We start from the raw sequence: 24,804 nt of genomic DNA, 5'->3' as shown, positions 1-24,804 counted from the left end.
GGATTTTGCTTACAGACTATCCATTTCTTCTCCTCCCCTCCCCCAGCACCCCCACCCTCCCCCAGGGTGTTTCAGGGACTACATTCAAGATGGTCTGAGAGCCCAGGCTGAGGGACTATGACCAAATCAAGTTGAGAAAGAGATTTTTCCAGTAGGGAGAGAGAGAAATATAGCTTCAACTATCAGTGCCTACTCACATAAGTCTACCAAACATTGCAAATGTTTGAAGCCTGCACTGCTGCAAAGCATGTTTCCTGTCCGTCTGTATATATTCATCCCACTGAGTACGCCTTTGTTATCAGCCATTGAAAATCAGCAGGAAAGCCCGCACAAGGTCATTAATAAGAATGAACTGCTTTTTTAACAGCCATAATGTGACCATTCCAAACTATATTTTATAATATGAATCTGATTTAAATTCAAGTGCCATTGCCTGCAATCCATTTTATAAAGTAACGCTGCTACCTCTGTTGTCACAACAGATCCTTCACCCCCTTTCATCTAATAGTGTGTCGCTTATTTGTCATACCCTTTTTTTTTTTTCATTGTAGCTTCATAAAGGTTTCCCTTGCTGCTCAGCAAAATCCAAGATACAATATCTTAAGCCAATAACCATATAAGCTTGTATTTCACAATGAGTCTCCTACTTTGTATGGCTTACTTTATACCAAGGCTATAAATCATACATGACTTCTATTAATTCAGAATGCTCAGAATGATAGGTAATAATGGAAACATTCTTAAGGCAAAAAAAACCCAAACAAAACCAAAAAACCAAAAACACTTATAACATTATACATCTATAAAAGAAAAAGGTTGCTAATGATTTTAGGTGTCCAGCCTAAAGGTTTGATTGACAGAGGCCTGACTTGCAAGGACTGAATTCTCATAATGGGGTACTCAAAAGCAGAGGTACCCAAAATGTGCTGTCACATTGCACTACCCTGGTAAATGTCAATTGTTAGAAGCTCACTAGGAATCATTTATTACTTTAAGAACACACTAGTGAGCAAATGTTGTAGCAGTGTTACTAAACACGTACAAAAAGTCAGTATTAAAAAATACGTCAAGTAATATGATATGCAATAAAAAACCAAGAATACAGGTTGTCTACAAGTACGCAACACTGTAACTCAACTATATGATCACTGCTCCTCTGGCTGGAGTGATAAGCTCCTTTTAAGAGTGGTTCTGTGAACTCATAAAAGCTAGTTTCCTAAGGATTTGTGATTTCCTGACTGTGTGCTCCCAGAACTATGTGTTTCCTCCATAAGTAGATGCTACATGAGACCTCTTCTCCCTATGGCTTTTCTGATGTATAACAGCTGGGTGCAAACTGACTCTCCTTAAAGGAGAGAGGATGGTGAAGACTCTCCCCCTTCTTCATTGACTCCTGTTTTCACAAACCTAGGGAAGTATAATTTCTTCTGATATTTTCACTTCTTTATCAAATTTGATTGAAACTGAACCAACATTATTTGTGAGACATCGGCAATGGGTAGCTGTACGCACAGGACACAGAGAATGATCTTGTAAATCTCTGCCTTAAGAGCACATCACATGAGATTTCCAGTTCTGATTTTGTGGGAGGATGCTGTTTCCAAACACCTAGCACTATTTCAGCACTTCTGTAGGTTGTGACACTACTGCTATCCTCTGGGGAAAATACAAACCTTCCTAACGTAAGTTAAGACAAAATGAGAGACAGAAAGACCTCAGCTCCCTTAGTAGAGTGCCTAAAAAATTACTTTCAAAACTGAAAGTTCAGTTGCAATTTGCTTATAAAAAGGAACAGAACTGCTTTACAGGAGTCTGAAAAAGGTACTATATTCAAACAGAGAAATGAGTCGCCTTTGTCTTAATCTACTGTATCAGAAGGTTGCGTTATTTAGCTGAGCCACAGTTCATGAAAACCAGTGAAGTCCATAAGAAATTAATGCATTTATTTCTATAATACTTCTGAGGCTATACATAGCAGTGACCCTCTAACTTCACATGCATTCAGAAGCCAAAATACTTGCACTTCATAGTACTTTAGTGACATCAGTAAAAGCTCACAGCAACCACTTTGCTTGAGACCCATGAGAGTAGCAATGGCTTTGACAGATCTAAAGCTTCAGCTCATTTTCAACTACTATCATCCTTAATTTCTCCCTCACCCACCCTACATGCCAAGATACTGCAGCTGGAGATTCTCTGACAGTGGCTCCTGAGGGCAGGAATGAGCCTTTACACTGCAGGGTACAAATACCACCTTGTACAATTCACAGGGGGTTTTTTGCTTCGCTGACACTGATGGGAATACCAGCTATCTCCTAAAACTCATCCCTTTAGGTTGGATCTTCCAGCCTGACACTGTGGCAAGCAGAATCACACATACAGGTTCAAAACACATCACCAAGCAAGGGTGAGATCCTAACCTGGCAATAATTTAGGCACGATTCAGTTGTAACTTTGAGTGGCCTCGATTTTATGAACTTGTTCTGGGTATGTACTTCACATAGGATTGCTTTGTTGGTTTGGGGTTTTTGTGTTGTTTCTTTTTTTGCTACATATACATACTAATATTGAGAGATCTACTTCTGTAGTGGTGCTTTGTGATAACATGGTGTGTTTACTCTGCTTATATTTTTTTAAGCATATTTCCTTCCCTCACCCCCCCACCCCCCCTACCATGCAGGACTGCTGTAATTTTGAAAGACATGTTTTCAACCTTGTGTCTTATAATTAGACTTTGAAGGCTGGTACTTTATGCTGAAACTGAAGATGCTTTGGCTTTGAAAAATACAAGAATTCTTAATAACTGAAAAGTTCCCTCTTTCATATTCTGTATCATTGTCCCTGAAGTATGTAATGTTTTCTTAAAACTCTGATGATCTATGGCTACAGCAAGTTTCATCCCTCTCACAGCTCAGTCATATTCACCACTGTAGAGGAAATATCCATGTATTCACTCAGGGAAAACAGAATTCAGTTTATGTATGAAAATACGTATTTCTTCTCCATTTGCCAGGTTGGACTTGCTTCATTACAAACAGTAATTTAGAAATGTCCTTTTGAGTTCTGCATAGCTTCGGTTTAGCAGAGTTGGATGCCATTCTAGCCTTAATTTGGACATCACAATTAAGCTGGTGTAATACATACAAAACTGAACGGAACACAAAATTATTTGTTCAGACTAAACACTTCATTACATCTATTGAACTTGCCAGTTAAAGAACTGACTTCTCAACACTTCAGCATTCCTTAATTGCAAGAGCAGACTTAACCTTTCAAGCGTAAATTACTGCCCAAGGAGAAATTCTGCTACTGAAGGTTGCTGGCACAGAAACAGGGGGATGTCCGCCTAACTCAGCACGTAGCAGCTGACGATCCAGATCCTGTTGAGCAGCAAGCAGTGGACCTTACACTGAAGGCTGCAGTATTTACAGAAAAATGTGACAGTTTGCCTGAGCAGAAAAGTCCTGAAATACCCTTATGCAGGCACCCGTACTTACTGCTTTTTGCTACCTGGGTCCTCATGCACTGGTCCCTAGCATCACCTGCCATCGCTGGAGTCAAAGGTAAATCTCTCATCCACTTTAACTGGGGCAAGGCAGGGCTCACAGGGACCAGGCAGTGCGATACGCTTTTTGCTCTTAACATGTTAACCAGATTAGACTACACGGGTGGATTTGTGTCATTTTTAAGTGCACTGCATTTTAAAGAACCACACTGCTTTGCCTGAACAACTTGTTGCTGTGTTGTACTTTATTTAATTCCTCACACAGCACTGAAAGAAACTAAGAGAGTTGTGTTGACAGGGAAAGCAGCAACAGCACTGGGGCTCCTTAGCACTTTGCAAGAAGGAAATCTGGCAGAGGGACCCCAGTAACTGCCAGAACAACTCCCTTAACCACACTGTGCAATCTCTGTCCTGACCCATCTGCGCCACACATACACAGGTGTGCGTGTTCCAGTCACCCCTAGGCTACAAAACCCGCCCTCCACCCTCATGGCACAAACACCCCAGCCCTGTTGCCTCCTGACACTACCATGTCCTTCCACATGCCCAGAGATGGCCCCACAGCTCATGGACACCTACCACCATTGCCCCCTCCATGCTTCCCCCCCCCCCCCCCATTCCTTTTACATAGCCTTCACCACAACCCACTTTGCCCCACCTTGGCATAGCAGAAGGAGATGAGCAGCAGTGGGAGCAGATACCCAAAGACGAACGTGCAAACCACATAGACCTTCTTGTGGCGTGGGTTGGGCCAGTGCTCCCAGCAAAAGGTCTGGTTGCTGGCCTCGCGGTGGAAGAGGTGCTGGTGGTGAGCCACAGGCGAGGCCATGGCGAAGGAGAGTGCCCAGATGAGCCCCACACCCAGCAGCGCGTTGCGGGAAACGCGCAAGGCCGAGGAGCGTCGGGAATGCACGATGGCCACGTAGCGGTCCACAGACATGGCTGAGAGCGTGAAGATGCTCACCAGCATGGAGACAGTGAAGAAGTAGTGGATGAACTTGCAGATGAAGGCGCCCAGCACCCAGGTGGGGAGCACGTAGACTGTGGACTGGAAGGGGATACAGAAGAGCAGGTAGGCCAGATCGGCGATGCTCAGGTTGAGGATGAAGATGTTGGTGGTGCTGCGGCGCTTGCCCGGCTTGCTCCTCGCCAGCACCGTGATCACCAGCGAGTTGCCCAGCACCCCCAGGGTGAAGATCAGACCGAAGACGATCAAGGTGATGAAGTTCTCGACGCCGATGCCGAAGAGGGGCTTCCCCTCCGCCTCCGGCAGCGCGGAGAGGTTGAACTCCCCGCGGGGCGGCTCTGCCCCACCTCGGGACCGGTTGAGGGGCGCCGCCGCGGGCTCTCCCACCTCCATCCTCCCTTTTAGCGCCGGCCAAAGTTTCCGCGGGCGGAAAGCGGAGCAACCGCCCCCCGGCACCGCGGCCAGAGGGGGCGGCCGCCCCCCGCCAGCACCGGGCGGCGGCGCGGCGGGAAGGGGGGAGGTGCCGGCCGCCCGCAGGGGCGCAGCCCGCGCCGCTGGGCGCGGAGACGGCGCGGCAGCCCCGGCCGCTCCTGGGCGGGCAGCGCGCTCCGCGCGGCTGCCCCGGGCCCCCCGCCCCCGCCGGCCCCTCCGCCGGCTCCTCCGCCGGGGGCGGCGCTCCGGCCGCAACCGCTCACCCCCCGCCGGGCCGGCCCCGCGGAGCGGCGCAGCCTCCGCGCCTCTCCGCGCTGGCGGCCGCGGGAGACCGAGCTGCGCGGGGGTGTCTCCTCGGGGAAAGGAGGCGCGGGGGGGGGCCCCCTTCTTCTCCCCTGCCGGCTTAGCTTGCCGTTGCCCCCGCAGGGCGGCCCGGGGCGGTGCGCCTGCAGGGAGCGGAGCTGAGCGGAGCCGAGCGGCCCCGGCCCCCACCTCGGAAAACTTCTGCTTTTTGCCTTCGCTCCTAGTGAGGCTCAGGCGTCGCGTCTTCCAGCACGGCCGGGGCGGCGCTAGGCAGCTCCGGCTGGGCTTAGACGAACTGTCTCGGAGGGACTGAAGCGAGCGAGCGCCCGCCTACCCCGCCTCAACAGGTAGCCGGCCGGCCGCAGGAGTGAGTCCGGGCTGAACACCGCCTCTGCGCACCGTTTTCACCTCCTTCGCGGGTTTTCATTAATCGTTCCGTTACATGCAGTAGCTCGCAGAACAGAAGGTGGCAGGCGTTGTTACTCCTTCCAAAAAAATAAAGGGAAAGAGAGCCTGGCCGCTTTTCACGCTGAAATCACGAAGCCCGTGTTTCAAAACCCCGCCGCTGCGCGCCGGCATCGCGGAGGGCTGGCGGCTCGGGGCCGGCAGCCGCAGGCAGCGCTGAGAGGTGCCGCGATGAGAGCCGCTGAGCAGGCAGTCTTCCCAGAGCTGGACGAAATATAAAACTTCCCCCAGAAGATGGGTGCCAGTTCATGCATCCACCCACGGACACATACACCTTGTGAGCGAAACAGAGTTGCCAGGGGGTCCCCAGCCGTTTGCTCTCAAATTGCCTCTCAGCTACAGCTGGTGATGTGTTTTCTCTCTCCTCCCTGGGGCTCTTGACTGCTCGTTGTTAGAGATCCCTCCGTGACACGGGGCAGGCGGGACCCGGCGAGGGACAGGCGGCTCCGCCGGGCGCTGCCCGCCCCCCCGGCGCCGGGGCCGCGCTGCTGCGGGCGCTGCGGGACGCGCAGGGCTCTGCGGGCACGACACGGGGGGGCACGCGGCTCCTCGGCTGCTTTGGCAGCCCACACTTTGACGGGTGTTTTTTCTGCCTTTCCTTTTGCTACTTATATCGAGGCATCTCAGCAGCTGCACATCAGCTGACCGCGGAGCTATTGAGTTGCTCAGATCTAGATTTTAATTCAATTTGTGTACGGCCTGGTCCGTTATGTCCAAAGGAACATGGGTAATGGGAGAGCACAATTCGGTTTCTATGGATCTGAGAAACTTTGATTTGGATTGTACTGTTTGCTATGTCTACTGCAACTCGGTTTAGAAGTTACAAACATTAAATAAACCAGTAAAGATTCCTAACAGATTGGGGGGGGGGGGGGGGGGGTTCTCAGGTGCATACCTTATGGTTTTGTTGACGTGTTTAATTGCCACGCAAATTTACTAATCTCTACTTCTGTAAGGGTTTTGAGAACAGACATCGTTAAACATTTCTAGACTGTATCAGATACCGTGAATTATTTGGAAGTGCTGTAAGTACATTGTGAAAATGAAAAGAAGGCTCTACAGATTTCCTGAGTGTTGCTGATGCCTGTGTTTGCCACTGTGAATTCCTTCAAATGATATGTATATGAGATACAAGAAATATTTGAATACCTCTGATGTTTTGCTTTTGAATCACGACTTGTTGCCAGACATCACTCTTTTCTAGGATGCCAAGAGTGCAATCCTAGCCTTCCTGAAGTTAATGCTAACATTGCATTGATCACAACTCTCCATCTAAAATGCTGCATTAGTCCTCATCACTTATGCTTCTGTTTTCTTAAGAAATACTGTCTTTTGAACAGTATAGCCTGGAAGGTGACCAAAGAATATTAGACTGGTTTACATACAAGTAAGCAGGAAAAGTTGGTACAGAAACATAATCATTTTTAAGGCAAAGCAATCTGAAAATCACATTAGTGATCTGGATGGGATGTTCACTCTGTTAGTTTCCTTTAGATGTTAATTGACAGTTTTGCAGTTCAAGCTTTGCTTTTCTCTTAAGTATATATTGTAAAGTATATAGTTCTTGTAAGATTTCCCTGAGCATTAGGGGGGGGAAAAATAACAGAGAATGCAACTGTATTGTAGCTTTTCTGTCAGGCCTACAGGCTTCAGCTTTTTTTTTTTTTTTTTTTACATCAGCGAAGGAAAATTGACAGTGCTCATGTTTCCTGTTAAGGTTGCCGTAAAAAACAGGTGTTGACATTTTTATCCACTGTTCTTGTTATCTAGACCGAGACTGTTATCTAGATTGCATGAAATCTAAAATTTTCATGCTACAGAAAGTTCCAACAGAAAAGTTGTTATGAGTTCAGTACAAATAATTATATACTTAAATACACAAATTAGTTGAAAAAGTAGAAGAAAAAAAAATCAGTAAAAAACTTATATAACACTTTAAGAAAATAAATTTCATATCTTTGCAAAATAAATCTCTTAAGCACATGCCTCGCGCATTTCCTTGGGTCAGCTCCCAACACAGGCCAAGAAAGCAGTTGCCAAAGGCAGTGAACAGGCCAGTGCAAGTGAAAAGGCCAGGGCCCCACTGCCTAGGCCTGGAGACATTGGTCACCAGGGCAGCTTTTTGGGCAAAGAGACAAAATGGGTGCATAGGACAGCAGCCAGTGGAGAGTGGATGGAGCACCCTTCCCAGCAGTGGCTGCTACCGCTGCCCTCCCCTCTACCCTGGCAGCAGCAGCGGCAGCAGCAGCAGCCTTGCCTTTCTTTCTAGGGAGCCACTCTGCACAGCCACTCAGAAAGGGCTTGTGTGTCAGCAACATCCTAGACTTCTCCTGACCCCAGCCTTCCCCGTCCAAGTGAAGCAAAATCCAACTTGTCCACGTTGCTGAGGAGCCCAGAGATGGCTCCAAATACAACTATGGAAAAAAACCCATATGAGGGCATCAACATTTTTCTGCAGTCCAAAAAGTGTGTAAATCACATGATTTTGATGGTTCTTAGAATATTGAGAATTTTTTATATGGATGCCTATGTAAGCAGAAATTTATAGTTTCTAGGAAAATGGTTCAACCATACTTCTACAGCTGTGCAAAGGCCTTGTGCAGATATAGTAAAGAAAAACAGGCTTTTTGTAGACAAAAACTGCTAGCTCACTGTTTCTGTTAATTTTATATGGCAGACTGTCATATAATTTGTGAGGCAGGAAAAGGAAACCCTAAGGCAGATATAATAGTCTTGATTAGAATTACTATTAGAATTACCAACAGATCCTGAATGCTTTAAAGAAAATGTTTTCTATCTTACAGTTAAATAACCTGACAAAATTAATTTCAGTTACGAAGTTCTGGGGATGACTAGAAGGTTATTTTCTTTTACAGGTTTGTACACTGTCCATCACTTCACTACTGTTATGACTTTGGCTGTGTCAGAATTTGAGGAAAGGACACTAAAATATAGACATAAAAATTACTAATTCAACACAGGAAAAACATTCCATAATTGCCATAGATTTTAACTCAAGGTCTTGCAGAAGTCAGTTTTCAGTGCTGCTGTCAGCTCTCTGGGTTTTGGTGAATCCTTTTTCCAGCTCCTGTCATTTTTCTGATAGAACAGAGACTGGGTTTGCGTTCAAGTAATAGTGAAATTTTTTTATTGTAGTGGGTAGAGACAGCTTAGGCTTGATTTTATTTGAGCCAGACTTTTCTTCTTTTGGTAACTACCTGAGTTGGTGCTTATTGATTTTAAGCACAGCTGTATGGTGGTTTAATTTGCTCTGGGAGAGGGCTTCGTTCATAGTCCAGATCATTAGATTAATTCTATTTTTCATTGTTCTGAGAGTTCATGGGTGGTTTTATTAGTCAGAGTTTACCAAATATATAGGTGAGGTTGTCTTCCCTTCCCTCATCTCCCAGGACTTGCTGGGTACATGCAAAATACCATGAAGGAGGGTTCTGCTGGAGGAGTTCCTAATGTAACTGCCCTGCAGCACAGAAGGCAAACAGGAATCAGGAAGAACAATTAATTATGTATAACCGATCTTCATAAATACCTATTTATCCTTAAAAATGCCACTGATGGAAACTGCACCACCTTTGTAGACACTGTTCTAGTGCTCAGATATCATTTGCAATTAGAAAGCTGTTTGCTATTGTTAACTTTTGTTTCTAGTACAGCAATTTAAGCATGCTCCTTTCTGATCTGTGGATATAGAAAACAGTTTATTCTCTTTCCTTTTGCAGACACTTTTTAATATTTGAAGACTCGGCCCTTGCTGGAGGCAGTTCAGATTCACAGGTATCCACCTGGTAGAGGGACTTGAGTGAAAAGTATTGATCCAAAATTCAAAGATTGACTATGTTTGTCCTCCTGGAAGGAAAACAGCAAGGCACCTTGATGTACAATGATCATTTTTAGGGAGTTCAGAGGATACAGGCTGTCCTAAAGAAGCACTGAAAGTAGACACAATGGTGGAGTATGCATATTGCATGTCTTTAGGTATCCCACTTCTTTCAGTCCTGTGTACAGCCCGCTCTTTTGTGTCACCAGCACTAACACAGAGCAAGAAAATCTGTGTTAGTCATCTTTCAGTCATCAAAACGCCACATGACATTATTTTTGAGGTGTTACACCCCAAAGACATGACCTGATAAAATCAACATGCAACGGGGGCAGTTTCATATTTAATTAACCACAGGGACAAACCCTGTGTATCTGTCAGAAGAGAAATTGTTACTGTATTTTCTTTGGTATTCTTAATATATTGATTTTCTTTGAGTTTTAATTTGGCTTTGTGATGAAAAGGAAGACTAACTCATTTTGTCCACTGGCTTCTTGCTATTCCTTTTCTTTTTCTTTCTTTTAAAAACATTCTGGAAGCCAGCCTTGAAACTTCTATTTTTGGATAAGAAGTACAATTTTTCCATGCTAATTATGCTCAGCTTCCACTAATATCCCACTAAGTAAGTATCTAGAAATGCCAAAGTCAATCACAGCATCAGATCAGTAGATTATAGAATTTGCATAACTTTGTGAATCTATTTCTCTTTTTTAAACAGTTCACTGAGGTTGAAATCTATCATTGATATCATTTGTCTCAGCTGAAACCTTGTCAGTTTGTATCAGTTTTGTATCTGAGTCTTGACTTTTTATAAGAAGTCATTTATTAAACAAAACCCCAGCCTTTATTTACATATTCATTTAAGAATTTAATATTATAATATTGGTTAAAATGTAAACTTTTTAATTTTGTTTTGTGAACTAGTTTTTGATTATTTTTTTAAAGGAAAACGAAAGCACTGAAAAGAAACAAAAGTATGGATACAGAAACTAAGGACTAAAATCAGTTTTCAATAACTTTGCAGTCTTATTCTTGTATTGTTTCGTACATTTCTATTAAAGACTTTTAAAACAAAAATGTGCAAGAGATGCATACAGTCTGAATCCGTAGATCCTTTTATTTTTATGAGAACATGATGATGTTCATTAAACTGTTCCAGTCATGAAAGGATTACTTTTTTTCATGAAATATGCTCCTTTGCTATTCTTAACAAAAATACCATGTAGTAGGAGAAACTACTATCTACCAGTTGTATCTATCACTTGATTTCTGGGGATAGAATTAACTTTTCTGATTTTTTCAATGCAGAAAAAACAAACAATAGATAAAACATTTCTTTTGAGATGCAGGGAACCCAGAGTACTGCTGTTTAAACCATCAGCAGAGATTATCCAAATTGATACTAATGAGAAACTAAAATATTTCAGGGATTTTTTTTTTATGGGATTACTGCATTTTCCCAATTGTTTTATATTGTGATCTTTTCTAAGAACAAGACGTTAGCAATTATACAAGTTCTTTGCAGCACTGTAGAAAAACAAAATATGTGGCTCAAAGAGAGGCATAACATTATATAGTAACAAGCGGAGAGAATGGTTTTGTACTTCTACTGTGTTTGGATAAATCTGTGCTAGGCTCTTATAACATTAATTTCCTTGTAAAAATTAGGAAGGAAAATGTCAATGCTTGAAAGTTTTGCTGTGTTAGGTTATGGAAAAAAAAATCAGCAAATTCACATTGCTCTCAGCTGCCTAACAATCACTAATCAACTTTAAAAACTGTGGACAACCTTATAAAGACTGACCTGGATCAACTGATACCAAACTAAATCATGGCTGCTTACATTGACTTAACAGTCATATAAATGGTTTGTTTTTGTGTTTATTAGTAATCTCTAAACCAGAAAGTTTTCATGTTAAAAACTGTGTAATACATGTTATATTTTCTGCAACAGTTTGGTTGTATTTAAGTAAAGATTTTTTTTTAAGTGAATTTCTTTTTAAGTAAAAAGAAAGTAAAGAACAATGCACTGTTGTTAAGGACTTAAAATTAAGCAGAAATTCCTTGAAGGCATTGTATATAGACTTCTGGTTAGAGAAATTACATTCATAAGTTTATTTCAGTAAAACACGGTTTTGTGTCCATACACGCAACCTTGACTGACGATCATAAACATCAGAAGGGGAGCCTATACATCAGCAGATTGTATACCTGCCCAGTGATGCATCATTAGCAGTGATGTATTGAGCTGCCCATAGGTGTTCCAGCAAAGTCATAATTTACCTGAGACCATCATTTATCCTAGGTACTTTGGAGAGCAGACAGCTTCTTCGTGTTGTAGACAAACTACTGTGAAATGTGTGAGGATGTCTTTAAAAGAATATGGATACTTTAAAAACTCACTTGAGTTACAGGCTATGGAGAACTTTGATCAATTTAATAACACATACTTTTTTTTTTAATCCCCTGTCACCAGCAGCCACACTTTAAGACCAATTATAGCCTCAGGAATGCTTTTCCGAAAATTACATCTACAAAACGTCATGTTCTCAGCATTTGATCAAGTCAGGAAAGTTGGCATTTCCTATAAATGAAGAATTATCAGCAGGTACCAGGCTTCCCAGCCTTTTCATATAGCAACTGCCATGAAGTGTGTACAAAGTATACATATATGCATATGTTTACATCTATTTACCTATTTTATCTATCTATCTACCCATCCATACATCCATACATCTATCTATGCATAAATATAATTTAATAGAAATATTTTATATATGCAGCCAGGCACATGGTTATGAGACTGTCTGGAGGGTTTTTTCCTGGAGTAATGAGCTGAAGAAATAGTATCTCAGGGATATTAATAGATAAAACCATTAACATTGAATAAAAAGTCTTTAAAGATATGAGAGCTGCTGAGCGTATAGGAGGGAACAGGCGTGGCCGTTTTCCTGTGCTCAGACCCAGCAACAGTGAAAATATTTTACTTTTTGCACATTTCTGGCTAAGATAGAAGTCCTTCTGGTACTCCATATACAATACAAGAAGTGTAAACACAAGAAGAACAAAAAGCTTCTACAATATTACATTCATGAGATAAGTATTTATCACTTAGAATGTTCATAAAAACACAGGTATTTATCACTCAATTTCTATTTTTCATTATTTCTGTACAGAGCTGTTTCTTGGAAATTACATACAGCTATTTTAACTATGAAAAGTTCTGAAGAGGCAATAAGTGTTAGAAGCTTGACCTCAGAAAGGATTTATTTAGTCTTAATTCTGTTCATCTGCAAAGGTGATGCAGGTAAAACAGAGTCGTCAGGCATATGACCTGTGATCTGGGGCTGCCTTGTGCAACATTTCTTGTGGTGTTTTAATATTTCAAATCATTCTATTTCAATAAAAACAATTCAATTAGTAATATAAAAGTTTAAATACTGATACTCTACTTTAAAAATTAGCTTATTTCTCTTGTGCCTTTATGGTGACTTTTCATTATATTGATTATGGAAAGATTTTAAAAAATCTTTTAGAAGTAAGTAGTAACATTAAAATTTGCTGGCTATTAGCTCAAAAGAGAGCTGTGTCTACTGAGATTTCAGCCAGAAATTCTCCCATGCTAATATGCAATATCCCTGGGATCAAACAAAAATCCACATCCACACTTGAGGCAGAAGAGATTGTCAGCAGAGAGAGAGCATGACACATCCAGAGTATCTGATAATTTTGCCTGAGTAAAGAGAGATACTAAAAGTCACTTAAATTATGGATTTAGATGTTCTATTTGGATCATTAACACGGATGTTATGGGATATTAACCTACTGGTTAGTTATATTATCTATTTCTCACATTGCAAACCACAAAAAGAATTTAAAGGAAAAAAAATCCTAATGGATTTGTCAAGTATTTTTAGCTTAGAAAGCATATTATGATCTAGATTACACAACAGTAGGCTACACAAAGCCTTACACTTTAATAAATTTATAGTTTCTCAATTATTACTGGAGCAAGAAGTGCTGATGAAATGCCATCAATTCGCGGTGTTGCCCGTGGCCCTAAGCGAAGCGATGTTTGTGTTCAGTAACCACCAGAGGGAGCGGGGTGAGTCTGTAGAGAGGAAACGATGTAGAAAAGTGGCAACGCAAAGATAGCGTTAAAAACAATCAGAAAAGGAAAGATCATCTTGCCTTTTTGTTCCTATGCAAGAAGCTTTTATACAAACCGATGTTTCCATTGATTTCAGTAATGAAATCTGTGTGGCTGAATAGTTTCCTGACTGAAATCCTGCAAGAGGGAAATGAAGATTAAGTGATGCATCCTCATTTCTTTAAACCACATCTGTAGATTTATTTATTATTTTTTAAATTAAATAGTTAGTGGTGCTTTGTGTACACAGTAGCTAAAGTGCTTCCTTTTAAAAATTGATAATTTACCCTAACTTCTCATAAGGGCTGTCCTTAATTCAACATGTAAAATAAAGGCATTAGATTTAAAACCTCAAAAATGTGTTTTCTTCTTTTGGTACTGATAATACCCCTTTGATATCACAACAGTAACTGGAGAAACTAAGGTAGCATAGCTTTAGAAATGAAATTACAACATGCACAGGTGAAAACTTGTTTCCGAGTATAGTTTTCTAGTTTAACAAAGGTTTGATGTCAAAACCAACTGAAGTATTGCATAGGATAACTGCTAAAATTTTAGTTCAGCCATGTTCTGTTCAGTAATTTCAGTAGTTGTCTGGATTGTAGCATAAAGATTACATGCAGTAAATTTGCAGACCCCCTATTGTCAACACATTCAAGAGCAGGCTTAGAAATTAAAAGGATTTGAGAAAAACTGAGCAGCAGTGGCACTTCCTTTGGGCAGGATAGCATCTGCACACATCCAGGTGAGGAGCAACAGGTGAGGAAGCAGTGCTGTAGAAAAAGAGCTCAGGATCATAACAGATTTTAGGCTGGACCATGACTAAACAGCATGACATTATTACAAAAAGGGCAAATGCATACTGGAATATATAAATAAAACTGTCTCCTAAAATTCTTGCCCAAACCAAAACATTATTTGATTTTACTGTGCACTTTGTGAACTGCTGAAAATATATTAATAGAAGAAGTTAATTACTGAAAGCCTACTAGCTTATAAACTAGCTGAAACAGGAAGGAGAGGCTGCTTTATTTTGCTATAGTGACATGCATTGAAAGTAAAATTTGGGGTAACCAATTTTAAATGACTGCTAATATTGAAATATTTGCGAGAATAAAAGAAAAAAATAATTTTGCTTTTGGAATCACTTAAACCCAACACCTGTACTAAATATGGAAGCTGAATTCTTGAGTTTTCATCAGCATATATGGGCATCTGTGGTTTGAAAACAGCATTTGCATGTGTAAAATAGGATTTACATTTCTACACGTAAATGGCAATGATCCACCATAATTTTCTTAGCCTTTTTGAAAGGCTCTTAGCCTAGATGAAATATGGCATTATAATTGGAATTAATGTTCCTTTTAAGAGATGATTTCTTCAGATCATGGTCTGAAGAATTCAGCAATGTCACTGGCAGCTTATCCAGATTCTCCTTTGTAAAAGCATGGGCTCACTTTCCAGCAAGTTTAGTTTTAACACTGCCTTATAATATTAATGCTGTCCTTTTCTGTATTTTTATACAGGATAAAGTTAATCAAGTTTTTCCACTTCATCAGCTTGAAAGACTTCTGCGGAAAATGAGAATTCTTTAACTTTCTTACTGTATTATCATTAATTGTAGAAGTTGTACTGAAATATGTTTGTTTTTCTTGTTTCAACCACCTAGGATCGCAGTCTGGGTTAGTGTTAAATAATCTTTTAATTGCATGCTAGCTCATGCAATAAAATTGGTATTTGAGATAATTGCTTTAAGAATTTGAATATAATCCCAATTAACATCAGATCAAGTACTATTATAATTGTAGTTGTAGCTAATATCCCACAAGAGCATTCAGTGGTTTATGAGTGCATGTGCTGACGTTTTGACTGCTACTCAATAGCTGGACTCCATAAAGCTTGCAATGGTTGCATGGCATAAGAAATATGACTGCAGTTTACCAGAAGAATTGTACTTGTTTCCTCTCAGAGGTAAAAATTGGGTTTTTATGTGATACCATATCCTCTGTTCCCAACATCTGTTTCAATGTTTATACCTTATCCTCTGAAAAGTAAAGGTACGATACACAGTGTTACCTGTGCAAGTGTCTCTTTGGCAATTTCTCTGAGTGATAGTAGGTACTGAATAAAAAGTAATGAGCTGCAACAGGCCTTAAAAGTTGTAGAAAAGACACAGAGCTTCTGTTCGCTAAACCACCTGCTCTCTGTACAGCCTCTCCGATTCACACCTTGTTTCACAATGTGACAAGATCCAGTTCTAGAGAATGGCAGACTGGCACAGGAGCAGAAGGGAACGAGCGTTTCTCTGCAGTTGGAGCTTCTGTGCTTACGGTAAAAAATAGGAGGAAACAGTAGGAATTTGCTTTGTCTGCAGCTGCTGTTCCTGACCACATTTTCAAACTGCAGGATAGAAAGGAAAAAGCCAGGACTATTTCATATATTAGCACTATCCCCTATGAGACCCTTGTATCGCATATTGTATGTCTTCTTAAACAGGGCAGGCTGGACTGATTCTTCAGCTTTGATTAGATGTATTTGTAAGTTGGAAAAAGAAACCAGCTACCCTTAGGAAAACACTTACAACTAGAAGACTGAGAGAAGTAGACTCACTTCTTTCCATGGCAGTTTTTAATGCTACACTGAGGAAGTAATCAAATTTTTTTTTTTTCTCCCTTGTCATTAGTAAATTCCCAGGAGTTTTTCAGTTGCTCAGATAAATTGCTGGCCAGAGACGTATGAATACCTAATGCAGAAAACAGTCACAATATAATTTTCCTTTCTGGACTTGATAGCAACAAGTGACCTGTTTATCAGTTCCCTGCTCATGCTTGCAAGTTACCGTTTTTCTAAAACCAAGCCAGCACAAAGAACAGTTTCCTAATCTGTTCCCACAAAGTCAAAGTGAGTCAATTAATGATAAGAATTCAAACCCTGAGCTCCAACTCAGACATGCAGCTGTTTGATCTTCCTAAACAATTGCCTCTTCCCAGCAATTCTAAAAACTCTCCTGGGTTTTATTTGTCCTAAACCAGCAAATCTTTCAACTCTAAATTACTGTTAATATGCCTAACATTTTGACAAGTCTCCATGATCAAACAATACCTAATTACTTCACATGCTTAAGGAAATGCAAATATTCAACAGCTACTCAGAGTCATGTAGAAAATACCTGTACATGTAGCTACCTATATAGCTCCTATAAATAGGAATATCATAGGGTATCTACTGATTTCTGTAGGACTAGCAGAATAGCTAATCATGTGCTTAAGAAGTAGTACCACCAACACCTCAGAGGACATTTTGTTAAAGCATTCCCAGGTCTGAAGCTAAATTACCAGCTCTTAACATCAAAAGGTTTCAATTCTCTTTTTCCTCTCCTTCCAGAAAATTTACTATAAATAGCATGCTATTACTACCCCCCCAAAAAAAAGTTTCCTTTCAATCAGTACACTTCTATCACTAATGACACTTAAATCACTGGTACTGGAGTTCTTGCCTGCTTGGGAAGATTTATAAAAGCACATGTTGTCTTGCATGATTGGAAGAGCTAGAGCATTACAGCCCACTTCACAGATGAAGATTGTGCTAAGGTCAGTTCTTACAGCAGTAAGAATCATTTGTCTGCATTGCATATGGCCTTATGACTTGCCAGAGAGAAAAAAAACACACACCAAAAAATAAAAACAAAAATAAAAACAAAAAAAATGCAGAGCATAGAAATGTGACTAGAGGTTGAAGAGACCTGGGAACAATTCACTGATGATGGCTGTGAACCCACTGCCTGAAAATCTTTCAACATAGGGAAACTTTAGGGTTGATTTACAAATTTAATCCAATGCAAATCCCTTTAATAATGCAGTCTGGTGACATTTCATTAAGACCTTTAGACATGAACATGAAATGGCAATAGAATAAACTTCAGTTAAATTTTAATTCTCCAAGACCATACAAACAATAGAAAATATATCTGTAAGGAAAGAAATAGCATCTCAAAAGTAATTTTGAGGGAAAATGGACAGAACTTCATTTAATGGAGCAATCTCCAGTTTATCAGTTATCCTGAACTTTTTTTGTAAGGTCTACACAGGAGATATTTCTTGTATAAATAAGCCACTGGTACTGCAAAAAAGGAAAGTAATTTGATTCTGCAGTATTGAAGTCAAAGGGAAATTTTTCCATCAAGTTGCTTGGAAAGAGAATGAAATGACAAATTTGCTTTATCATGTTTTCCACATTTTCTGCAAATAAGCCTAAATAATAATAGACAAGGATGATGTTTTGTAGGACTGTTAAAGCTAATAGATTTGTAGTGACTGATTGTAATACCTGAGCTGCCATCTCTATGCTCAACTCAGGACATGCTGATCAAGAAAGACACAGTGTAATGAGATGTAATCTTCTGGAAAAAAATATCTAATTTTAGGCTAACATTTCTGTAATTATCTGTTTCTGGAGGGATTTCTTTTACTTGTATAAATAACACTGCTACACTGCTTCTCTGGAATAAAGCTTTTCTAATCACTGATTACTCAAAGGAGATTATGAATATGTTGGAAAAGAAGCATCATTGATTGTGATTTCAAAGGCAACATTAAATTTGTGGGAAAAGCATCAAGAACTCTTAAAAAGGGAAGGAAAGGTGCTTAAAATTATTGATCCTATAATGATATTAAACACTTTACTGGTGTTACTTGGTGTAATGCAGGGATGTAAGAACAGACAGGAGTAAGGTCTGTAACGGCAGCAGATGGAATCAGGCTGTGAGCTGCAATGCTAGAGGCATGAGAAGCTGAGCTAAGAGGTGTAACAGCAGTCACAGTGACATCTACACTTTGGATTCTTTACACTACTTAAAACTGTCATGATCAGGATGAATTACACGTGCTTTTGGAACAAGATCTTTTCAATTTGAAAAACCCACCTGCTTCTATATCAGTGACTGGCTGAGACATAGTAGTGGTTCATGAAGATCTAAACTGTGCTTTGCCTGTGGGCTACATACGTACCAGCTCATGCCAAGGAATCAGGACTAGCCCTGGTCCACAGGTTCATTCATATGACATCTGTTGTTTCAAGAGTAGCATCCATATGCCTGCATTCCCCCTTAACACTGTGTATCTCATCGAGGCTATAAACAAAATGCACAGAAATAAAAGGTATTATGGAAATTACCATAATATTGTAGTTAATGCAAAACTTGACAGTATCTCAGTTTTAGGTAATGAGTCAAATCCTATTTTCAGAGCAGTGCCAATCTACTGAATTAAATGCCAAACTGGCTACTAAAACTCGTTCATTCTCCTCACAAACTATGCAAAGAATAGCTTAAAAAACTTTTCTATTCACAAAGGTTATTAGAATTAATAGCCTAAGAAATACCCCCTAATTAATGTGCACGTGTGTGTCTGTCTTTGGCCATCTCCTGAGTCTGTGCATTTTCATCCAAGAATATGAGTCAATTTTTGGATAACACGAAGCTAAACATTGCCTTCTTTCCATGCAGGGCATACTATAGAACCATATTTCGCTCTGAGACATCTGGATTCAAATTTTCTGAGTTTAATTTCTCTGTCAGACACACACCAAGAAAGAATTAGTTTCAAATCCACCAGACCTTAAAGTAATTAACTTGAGCAGAATTAGTACTACGGGTCCATACAGAATTGTTAAAATCCCTGCACAATAAATTGTCTTTTATATTTTTTTAAAGGGTAATATTCCCTTGAACAACAATGAGGAACTAATCTGCTGGAAGGGTGAACCAATGAGTTTAAATGAAGTAAGAAACTGGATAAAGAATTATGTGCAAAGAACAGTCCTTGTAGCAGTGGAATGTAATGTATCCAAATAGCTTTGGATAAGGTTCTTTGCCCTAAAGTTATGGGCACAGTTCAGCCCCAGATTTAAGCCTGCATAAATTAGGCTCTGGAGATTTACTCCCAATAATTCTTGCCTAAATTCTTATTAAGGACAGCAGTGAAGGACATAGAAAACATATAAAGTAAGGCTGAATGCAAGAAACACCAGGGGTTCACTTAGGCTATATCTACGTTAGATCTGAATTTTGATCAAGAGTGTGGTTTTGAAGCAAGTCCCTGGCTGACCCTTGTTCCTGTTCTTCAGTTCTTCCCACTCAGGGTGGGCCTGGGCTCTGCCTTCCAGCTGAGGCTGAGCTGGGGATATGATATGCTCCATAGTACACACCGTGTGCGACAGCAGCTGAGGGATATTCAGACTGGAGTGGGGTTAAGGTAAAACTGCTGGAAATGTGTGTATTGTAGAGTTTGGGTCCCCAGCACTAACTATTTGGTTTGACCAACCAGCTCCCTTTGTGCCATGCTACTTGGTCCCGTAACACAGCCAAAATGTAATTCTCGCCTGAAGGCAGGACGAAAACCATCATTTTAGAGCAGTAAGTAGTCAGAATCACAGGTTAAATAATTTGTTGAATTGGGCCAGAGTTAGGTCCCTTAGGATAAATGTGGGTACATGTTATACTAAGCAGAATAATTGCAGCAAGTTTTTGTTGCTGTGCTTGTTGTGAACAAGTATGCAGTCACTTAAGCCTTTGTTTACAGCTGATATTTCATTAGCCCAAGTATCCCTCCTGAATGGCTTTGTTTGGGGTAATGAGTGTTACACTTGCAGTGGATCTGCCCTCATATCTCCTTTAGTGAGAGTAATGAGAAATAGTGAAATGAAAATCGAAAAATAAAGAAGCTTTTGCACAAATAATTTGTAACTTGCATCCTTATTCAGTTGATGACACTATTATTTGATGTGTAAAAATAATAGTAATCAGATATATCTAGCCCATTCCAGTCTTTTGTAATAAAAGCAGTTTCATAATAGTAATCTTAGAGTTCTGAAGTGGTAATTAGAGAGGAATTCATAAGAAAAACAGATTTGAGAAGTGCTTGCTTGAATCTCCCTATTAATCATCCCTGAAATTCACTTAGGAGTCTGGGCTAAAGAAACACATCTCAGTGGGAAATAATGGTGTTTAGCTTCTTGCATTGCTAGATTCACTTAATGAGTTATTAAAAGTCAAGACTTTTCATACCAAACTTTATTAATTACATACAATATAGATACAGCAAGAAAGCCAGATACTATTTACTTTGAACTCATAATGGCTTGCAATAAGCTTACTTCTTCTCTGAAAAGTAATAATCAGCTGCAGCTGTGGGTCTGGGCTTTTTTTAAATATATTCCCTCTTTCCTTCACATGAATCATACAAATGCTGTAAAGATGCTTAGAAATAATGAACAGAATGGAAAATTATTCAAATTAACTTCTTTGTCAGCTATATAAAGAAATTCAGGTCTAGAAAGGACCCTTCTAGGTCAGTGTATTGCAGGCAATCACCGTGTAAAGATGACAGTCCTCTTAATGTCACGGAGCAGCAGGAATTTCATCATTACTGAAGTACTGCTTCTTTGAAAACACCCAATTTTATTTGCCTTTTGCTTAGTCCATGGTTTTCAGAGAATATTGATTGAAAAAAAAAACACCAAACCAAACAACAAACAAACACTTTTAATCTTAGGTAACACTTAAAGAATCTAAACTTGCTGTATCAAATCAGTTCTGAGATTCTTTACCTGAACTTCAAAACTTCTGGTTTCATATAGTTATTTTCTTTACTAGCATTTTGGGGACAGAGAGCTGTTTCTGTAGGCATGTATGTGTGTGCATGTACAGATGTACCCTTATTTTTCAGTCCAGGAAATGGAAATGTTTCAGATCACATTAAACACCATGACAGAAAAATGTTAATAAGGATAAGATGCTAGGCAGTATAAAATCAAATTCATGTAAAAATACCTTTCAGAAATAAATATGAGGAACCAACGGCCATGGAGGTCTGGCTGCTTTGCCAAGACCGCTGTCCAGAACTCAATCACCAAGTGAAAACTTCACTGAGTACTCACCTTACTTGGCAGCTGTTCACCAGAGTAGACATCACCTATCTAATTTTCCTGTTAATTAATAAAGCAATTCTACATTTTTATGACTTCAGTTTTAAAAATTCAGGACTTGGGAACTAAAATTTGATCAGTTCAGGCACCCAGTCTTTATTTGCAAGCCTCCCATTCATATGATCGTCCCAAATTCTCACATCATGTTGGTTTTCCTTCTCAAGGAATTTAAATACTGACCCTTGATAGGCATCCTTTGGATCCGAACAAAGGGCGGAATCAGCAGCAAAGGATGCCATTCTTTATACATCACCTCATTACTCATATGAGTCCATCTAACAGGTAAAGTGGGTTAGAAAAGCAAATATTTTAAAGACACATATTTAAAAGATCTTCACAGTAATTTATATGAATGGGAGTATTCTCATAAAGTACATCCACATGTACTAGTCTATGCTGTCACTCATTCTATTAATTTTGTAGGAATTAGTCATTACAAATACGGTAACCAGGTAAAGTTGCTTAAAAGCTCTTGCTGACTTGCTCACCTTGACAGAAAGAGATTAAAAGCAAATTCTGATGAAGATCTCCACGTACTTATGAGATCAATATATACTATTGAAATTTTAACGATACAGCACTTTTTTAAAGCTTGAGAATGACCTAATTTACGTGCCTTCAACCAGGAAATCTAAGCTCCATAAGTAAACAAAAGACAAAGATGAATTTAAGTACTCTAAAATGCCTTCCAGAGGTCAACTCTCTACTGACAACCAAGGACAACTAGACTACTCACCCATGTTATAGCTCTACAGCAAATGACGGTATGCACCATACTGAGAAGTAAAAACATAAATAGAAAAAGACACTCTCAAGTTCCCTGAGAGGCTGAAAACACTGTTCAATCCAATTGCTCTCACATACATCAAAAATCAGTGACGGTTTCTTGTAAACACACAGTCTACTGGAAAAATGACACACAAGTTATAATTAGAGTGTATTACATGGCTAGATTCCAGACTGCTTCCCTACTCTGTGTGTTTGCTTCCTGTGATGTGATGTCTGAAAATTAACAGAGCCATCTTTGAGATTAATCTTCTTGCTTAATTTACCAGCAAAAATTATTTCTGGAGGGTAACTGAGAAGTAAAAAACCCAAATAATAATTAATTTTTATGACTGGAAGAACTCAGTCCCATCCTGACAATGTATATACGAAAAGAGTAAACTTTTCACTTTTTCAGTCAGCCCTAGCTGAGCTATACTGAGGCATATGGAAGATTTTTGAAGAAACCTCCAGTAAAGTGTTTGGAGCACTAAAAAAACAGGTAAAACATCCTCCAAGAAAATCCATGTTTAGCTCTTATTTTCTTTTTCTTTTTCCTTTTTTTATTTTATACACCCTTTCAGTTGTTAGCAGTCCCAAGGAACTTCATATTTTTGCTGATAAATGACTTCTGTTTTGTACACACCATTCTGATTTTCACACTATCCGAAATAATAGTATTCACATAATTGTCTACTTCCTAATAGATATCAGATTAAACTTAGTCTCCTAAGTTTCAAATACATGTGCTCCTGCTCTGTTTATCCAATTTAGCTACATTGGCCCATATCCCACAAAAGACCAAAAGGTGACCTGGGGTTGGCCTTCTCATCAAGTGCATCTTCTTGCAAAGATAGTTGAGGAATGAAGGAGGGAGAGCTCGCCCTGGAGAATGTAGAATTGTGCAGGACTTGGGAATCTTTCTGGCAGGAAGAGGCAGCCCTGTGTTCGGTCCCAGCACTGTTCAGTTAGCAATGCTGAACTACGCTGATAATCTTTTGATCAACAAAATGTTTCCATACAAACTGGGTGACCTCTACAACCAAGGTTTTAAAGCATTTCTTAAATAGCTACAAACTACTGACTCCAGTACTTTGGATACAAAGCTCGTTATCAACTTACTCCCAGGCTGTACTTGTTCAATTCTTTGAGAGAAGAGGCAAGAGCCCACTGAAGAGTCACACTTCACTGTTTGAAACCAAGAAATTAGGATTTAATCAAATCCATGTGAAAATAAGCAGTAGCGTAAATTTACTTTCTGCTTCTCTGATGCATTACATGGGGTTTGTTCCAAACATATTTAAAGAATTGGTAGTCTGTTACTTTTGGTTTAAACAGACAAAACAAGCTTCTTGAGTTCCACATTAACTGATATTTTTTACATAGATGTTAACATAGTAGCAGTGAAAAAATGCTGTAGCCTTCTGTGCTCGCAGCTGGATTCTCATCAGACAATAAACAAATATTTTTTTCTGAAAGAAATTTCTGGGAGAGAGTTCTTGAAATTGAAGAGAAGGTGGATGTGACACGGGAGACTTCCTTTGGTATGAGTCCTTTTTCTGCTTTCTTTGCATTCAAACCCCAAGGAGACTATTTTGCCACTGATTAGCTGACTATCCACAAAGCTGGCAGTGAATCTTGATCCAAAGTTTTGAAAATGTTGTATTTGAAAGATGTTGAAAATTTGAGACCAGACTTCATGTTCCTAATTTTGATTTTTACTCTGAGCTCTTTTGATAAATCTGATACATATTTTTAACTTGGAAACTTCGAAGAGCACTACTCAGAAGACTTCAGCACATGAACCTGTTTTACTTGGCTAATGGAATCACTTGTCTGTGCTAAACAAGTGGAGTGCCTGTGTACTTTATCAAATTTTACAAGTTATTTTGCAAGACTTTTTTGAATATATAATCTATATATGTGCCTATATATAAAGAGAGAGAGAGAGAGCGCAAGAGCACACACTATTTTTGAATGATACCAGATGTGTTTTAAGAGGCTGCTTGAATTTGAAAGCCAGGTTACCATGAATTGCCGTTCATGAAATTAATTTTCCTGTTTATTCTATACTACTTTACATAAATGGTCTTCACTGTTTGCTTTTGTTCCTTCAGACATGCATGTATCTGTGCAGGCCAGCCACCCAATGCTGGTTGGAATCATAGTGACATTTACAGTATAATCGTCTATTTCCATATTCTTATTCTTCCATTTTTTTCTCGCTGGGACTTGTCAAAAAACAGTAGAGTTCTATGGAGTTCCTTGAAGTTTCTTGGAACTTTCTTAAATATAAAATATATATAAAAAAATAATCTGAGGCTTTTGTAAACCTACTGCCTCAAACAGTGAGAGTTTTGTGTTTTAAAACCTCTAAAAATCTCTTTATCAGGGAGTAT

The 24,804-nt window shown here is 39.8% G+C and overlaps 1 protein-coding gene across 1 annotated transcript in view; it reads right to left on the bottom strand.

The window, feature by feature from the left end:
• The window catches only part of GALR1 (galanin receptor 1), a 33,652-nt gene extending 9,116 nt beyond the window's left edge, over window positions 1-24,536 (bottom strand). The window contains exon 1 of the mRNA XM_080378550.1: window positions 4,164-24,536. Within this exon, the coding sequence (XP_080234676.1) occupies window positions 4,164-4,865 (702 nt within the window). The 5' untranslated portion in view covers window positions 4,866-24,536. The remainder of the gene's footprint in view (window positions 1-4,163) is intronic.
• Window positions 24,537-24,804: the final 268 nt, after the last annotated feature.

This window comes from Falco punctatus (assembly GCF_963210335.1).
Source record: "Falco punctatus genome assembly, chromosome: 3".
NCBI lineage: Eukaryota > Metazoa > Chordata > Aves > Falconiformes > Falconidae > Falco > Falco punctatus.
Note: the sequence above shows the minus strand (reverse complement) of the source record. Positions and strands in the feature narration are given on the sequence as shown.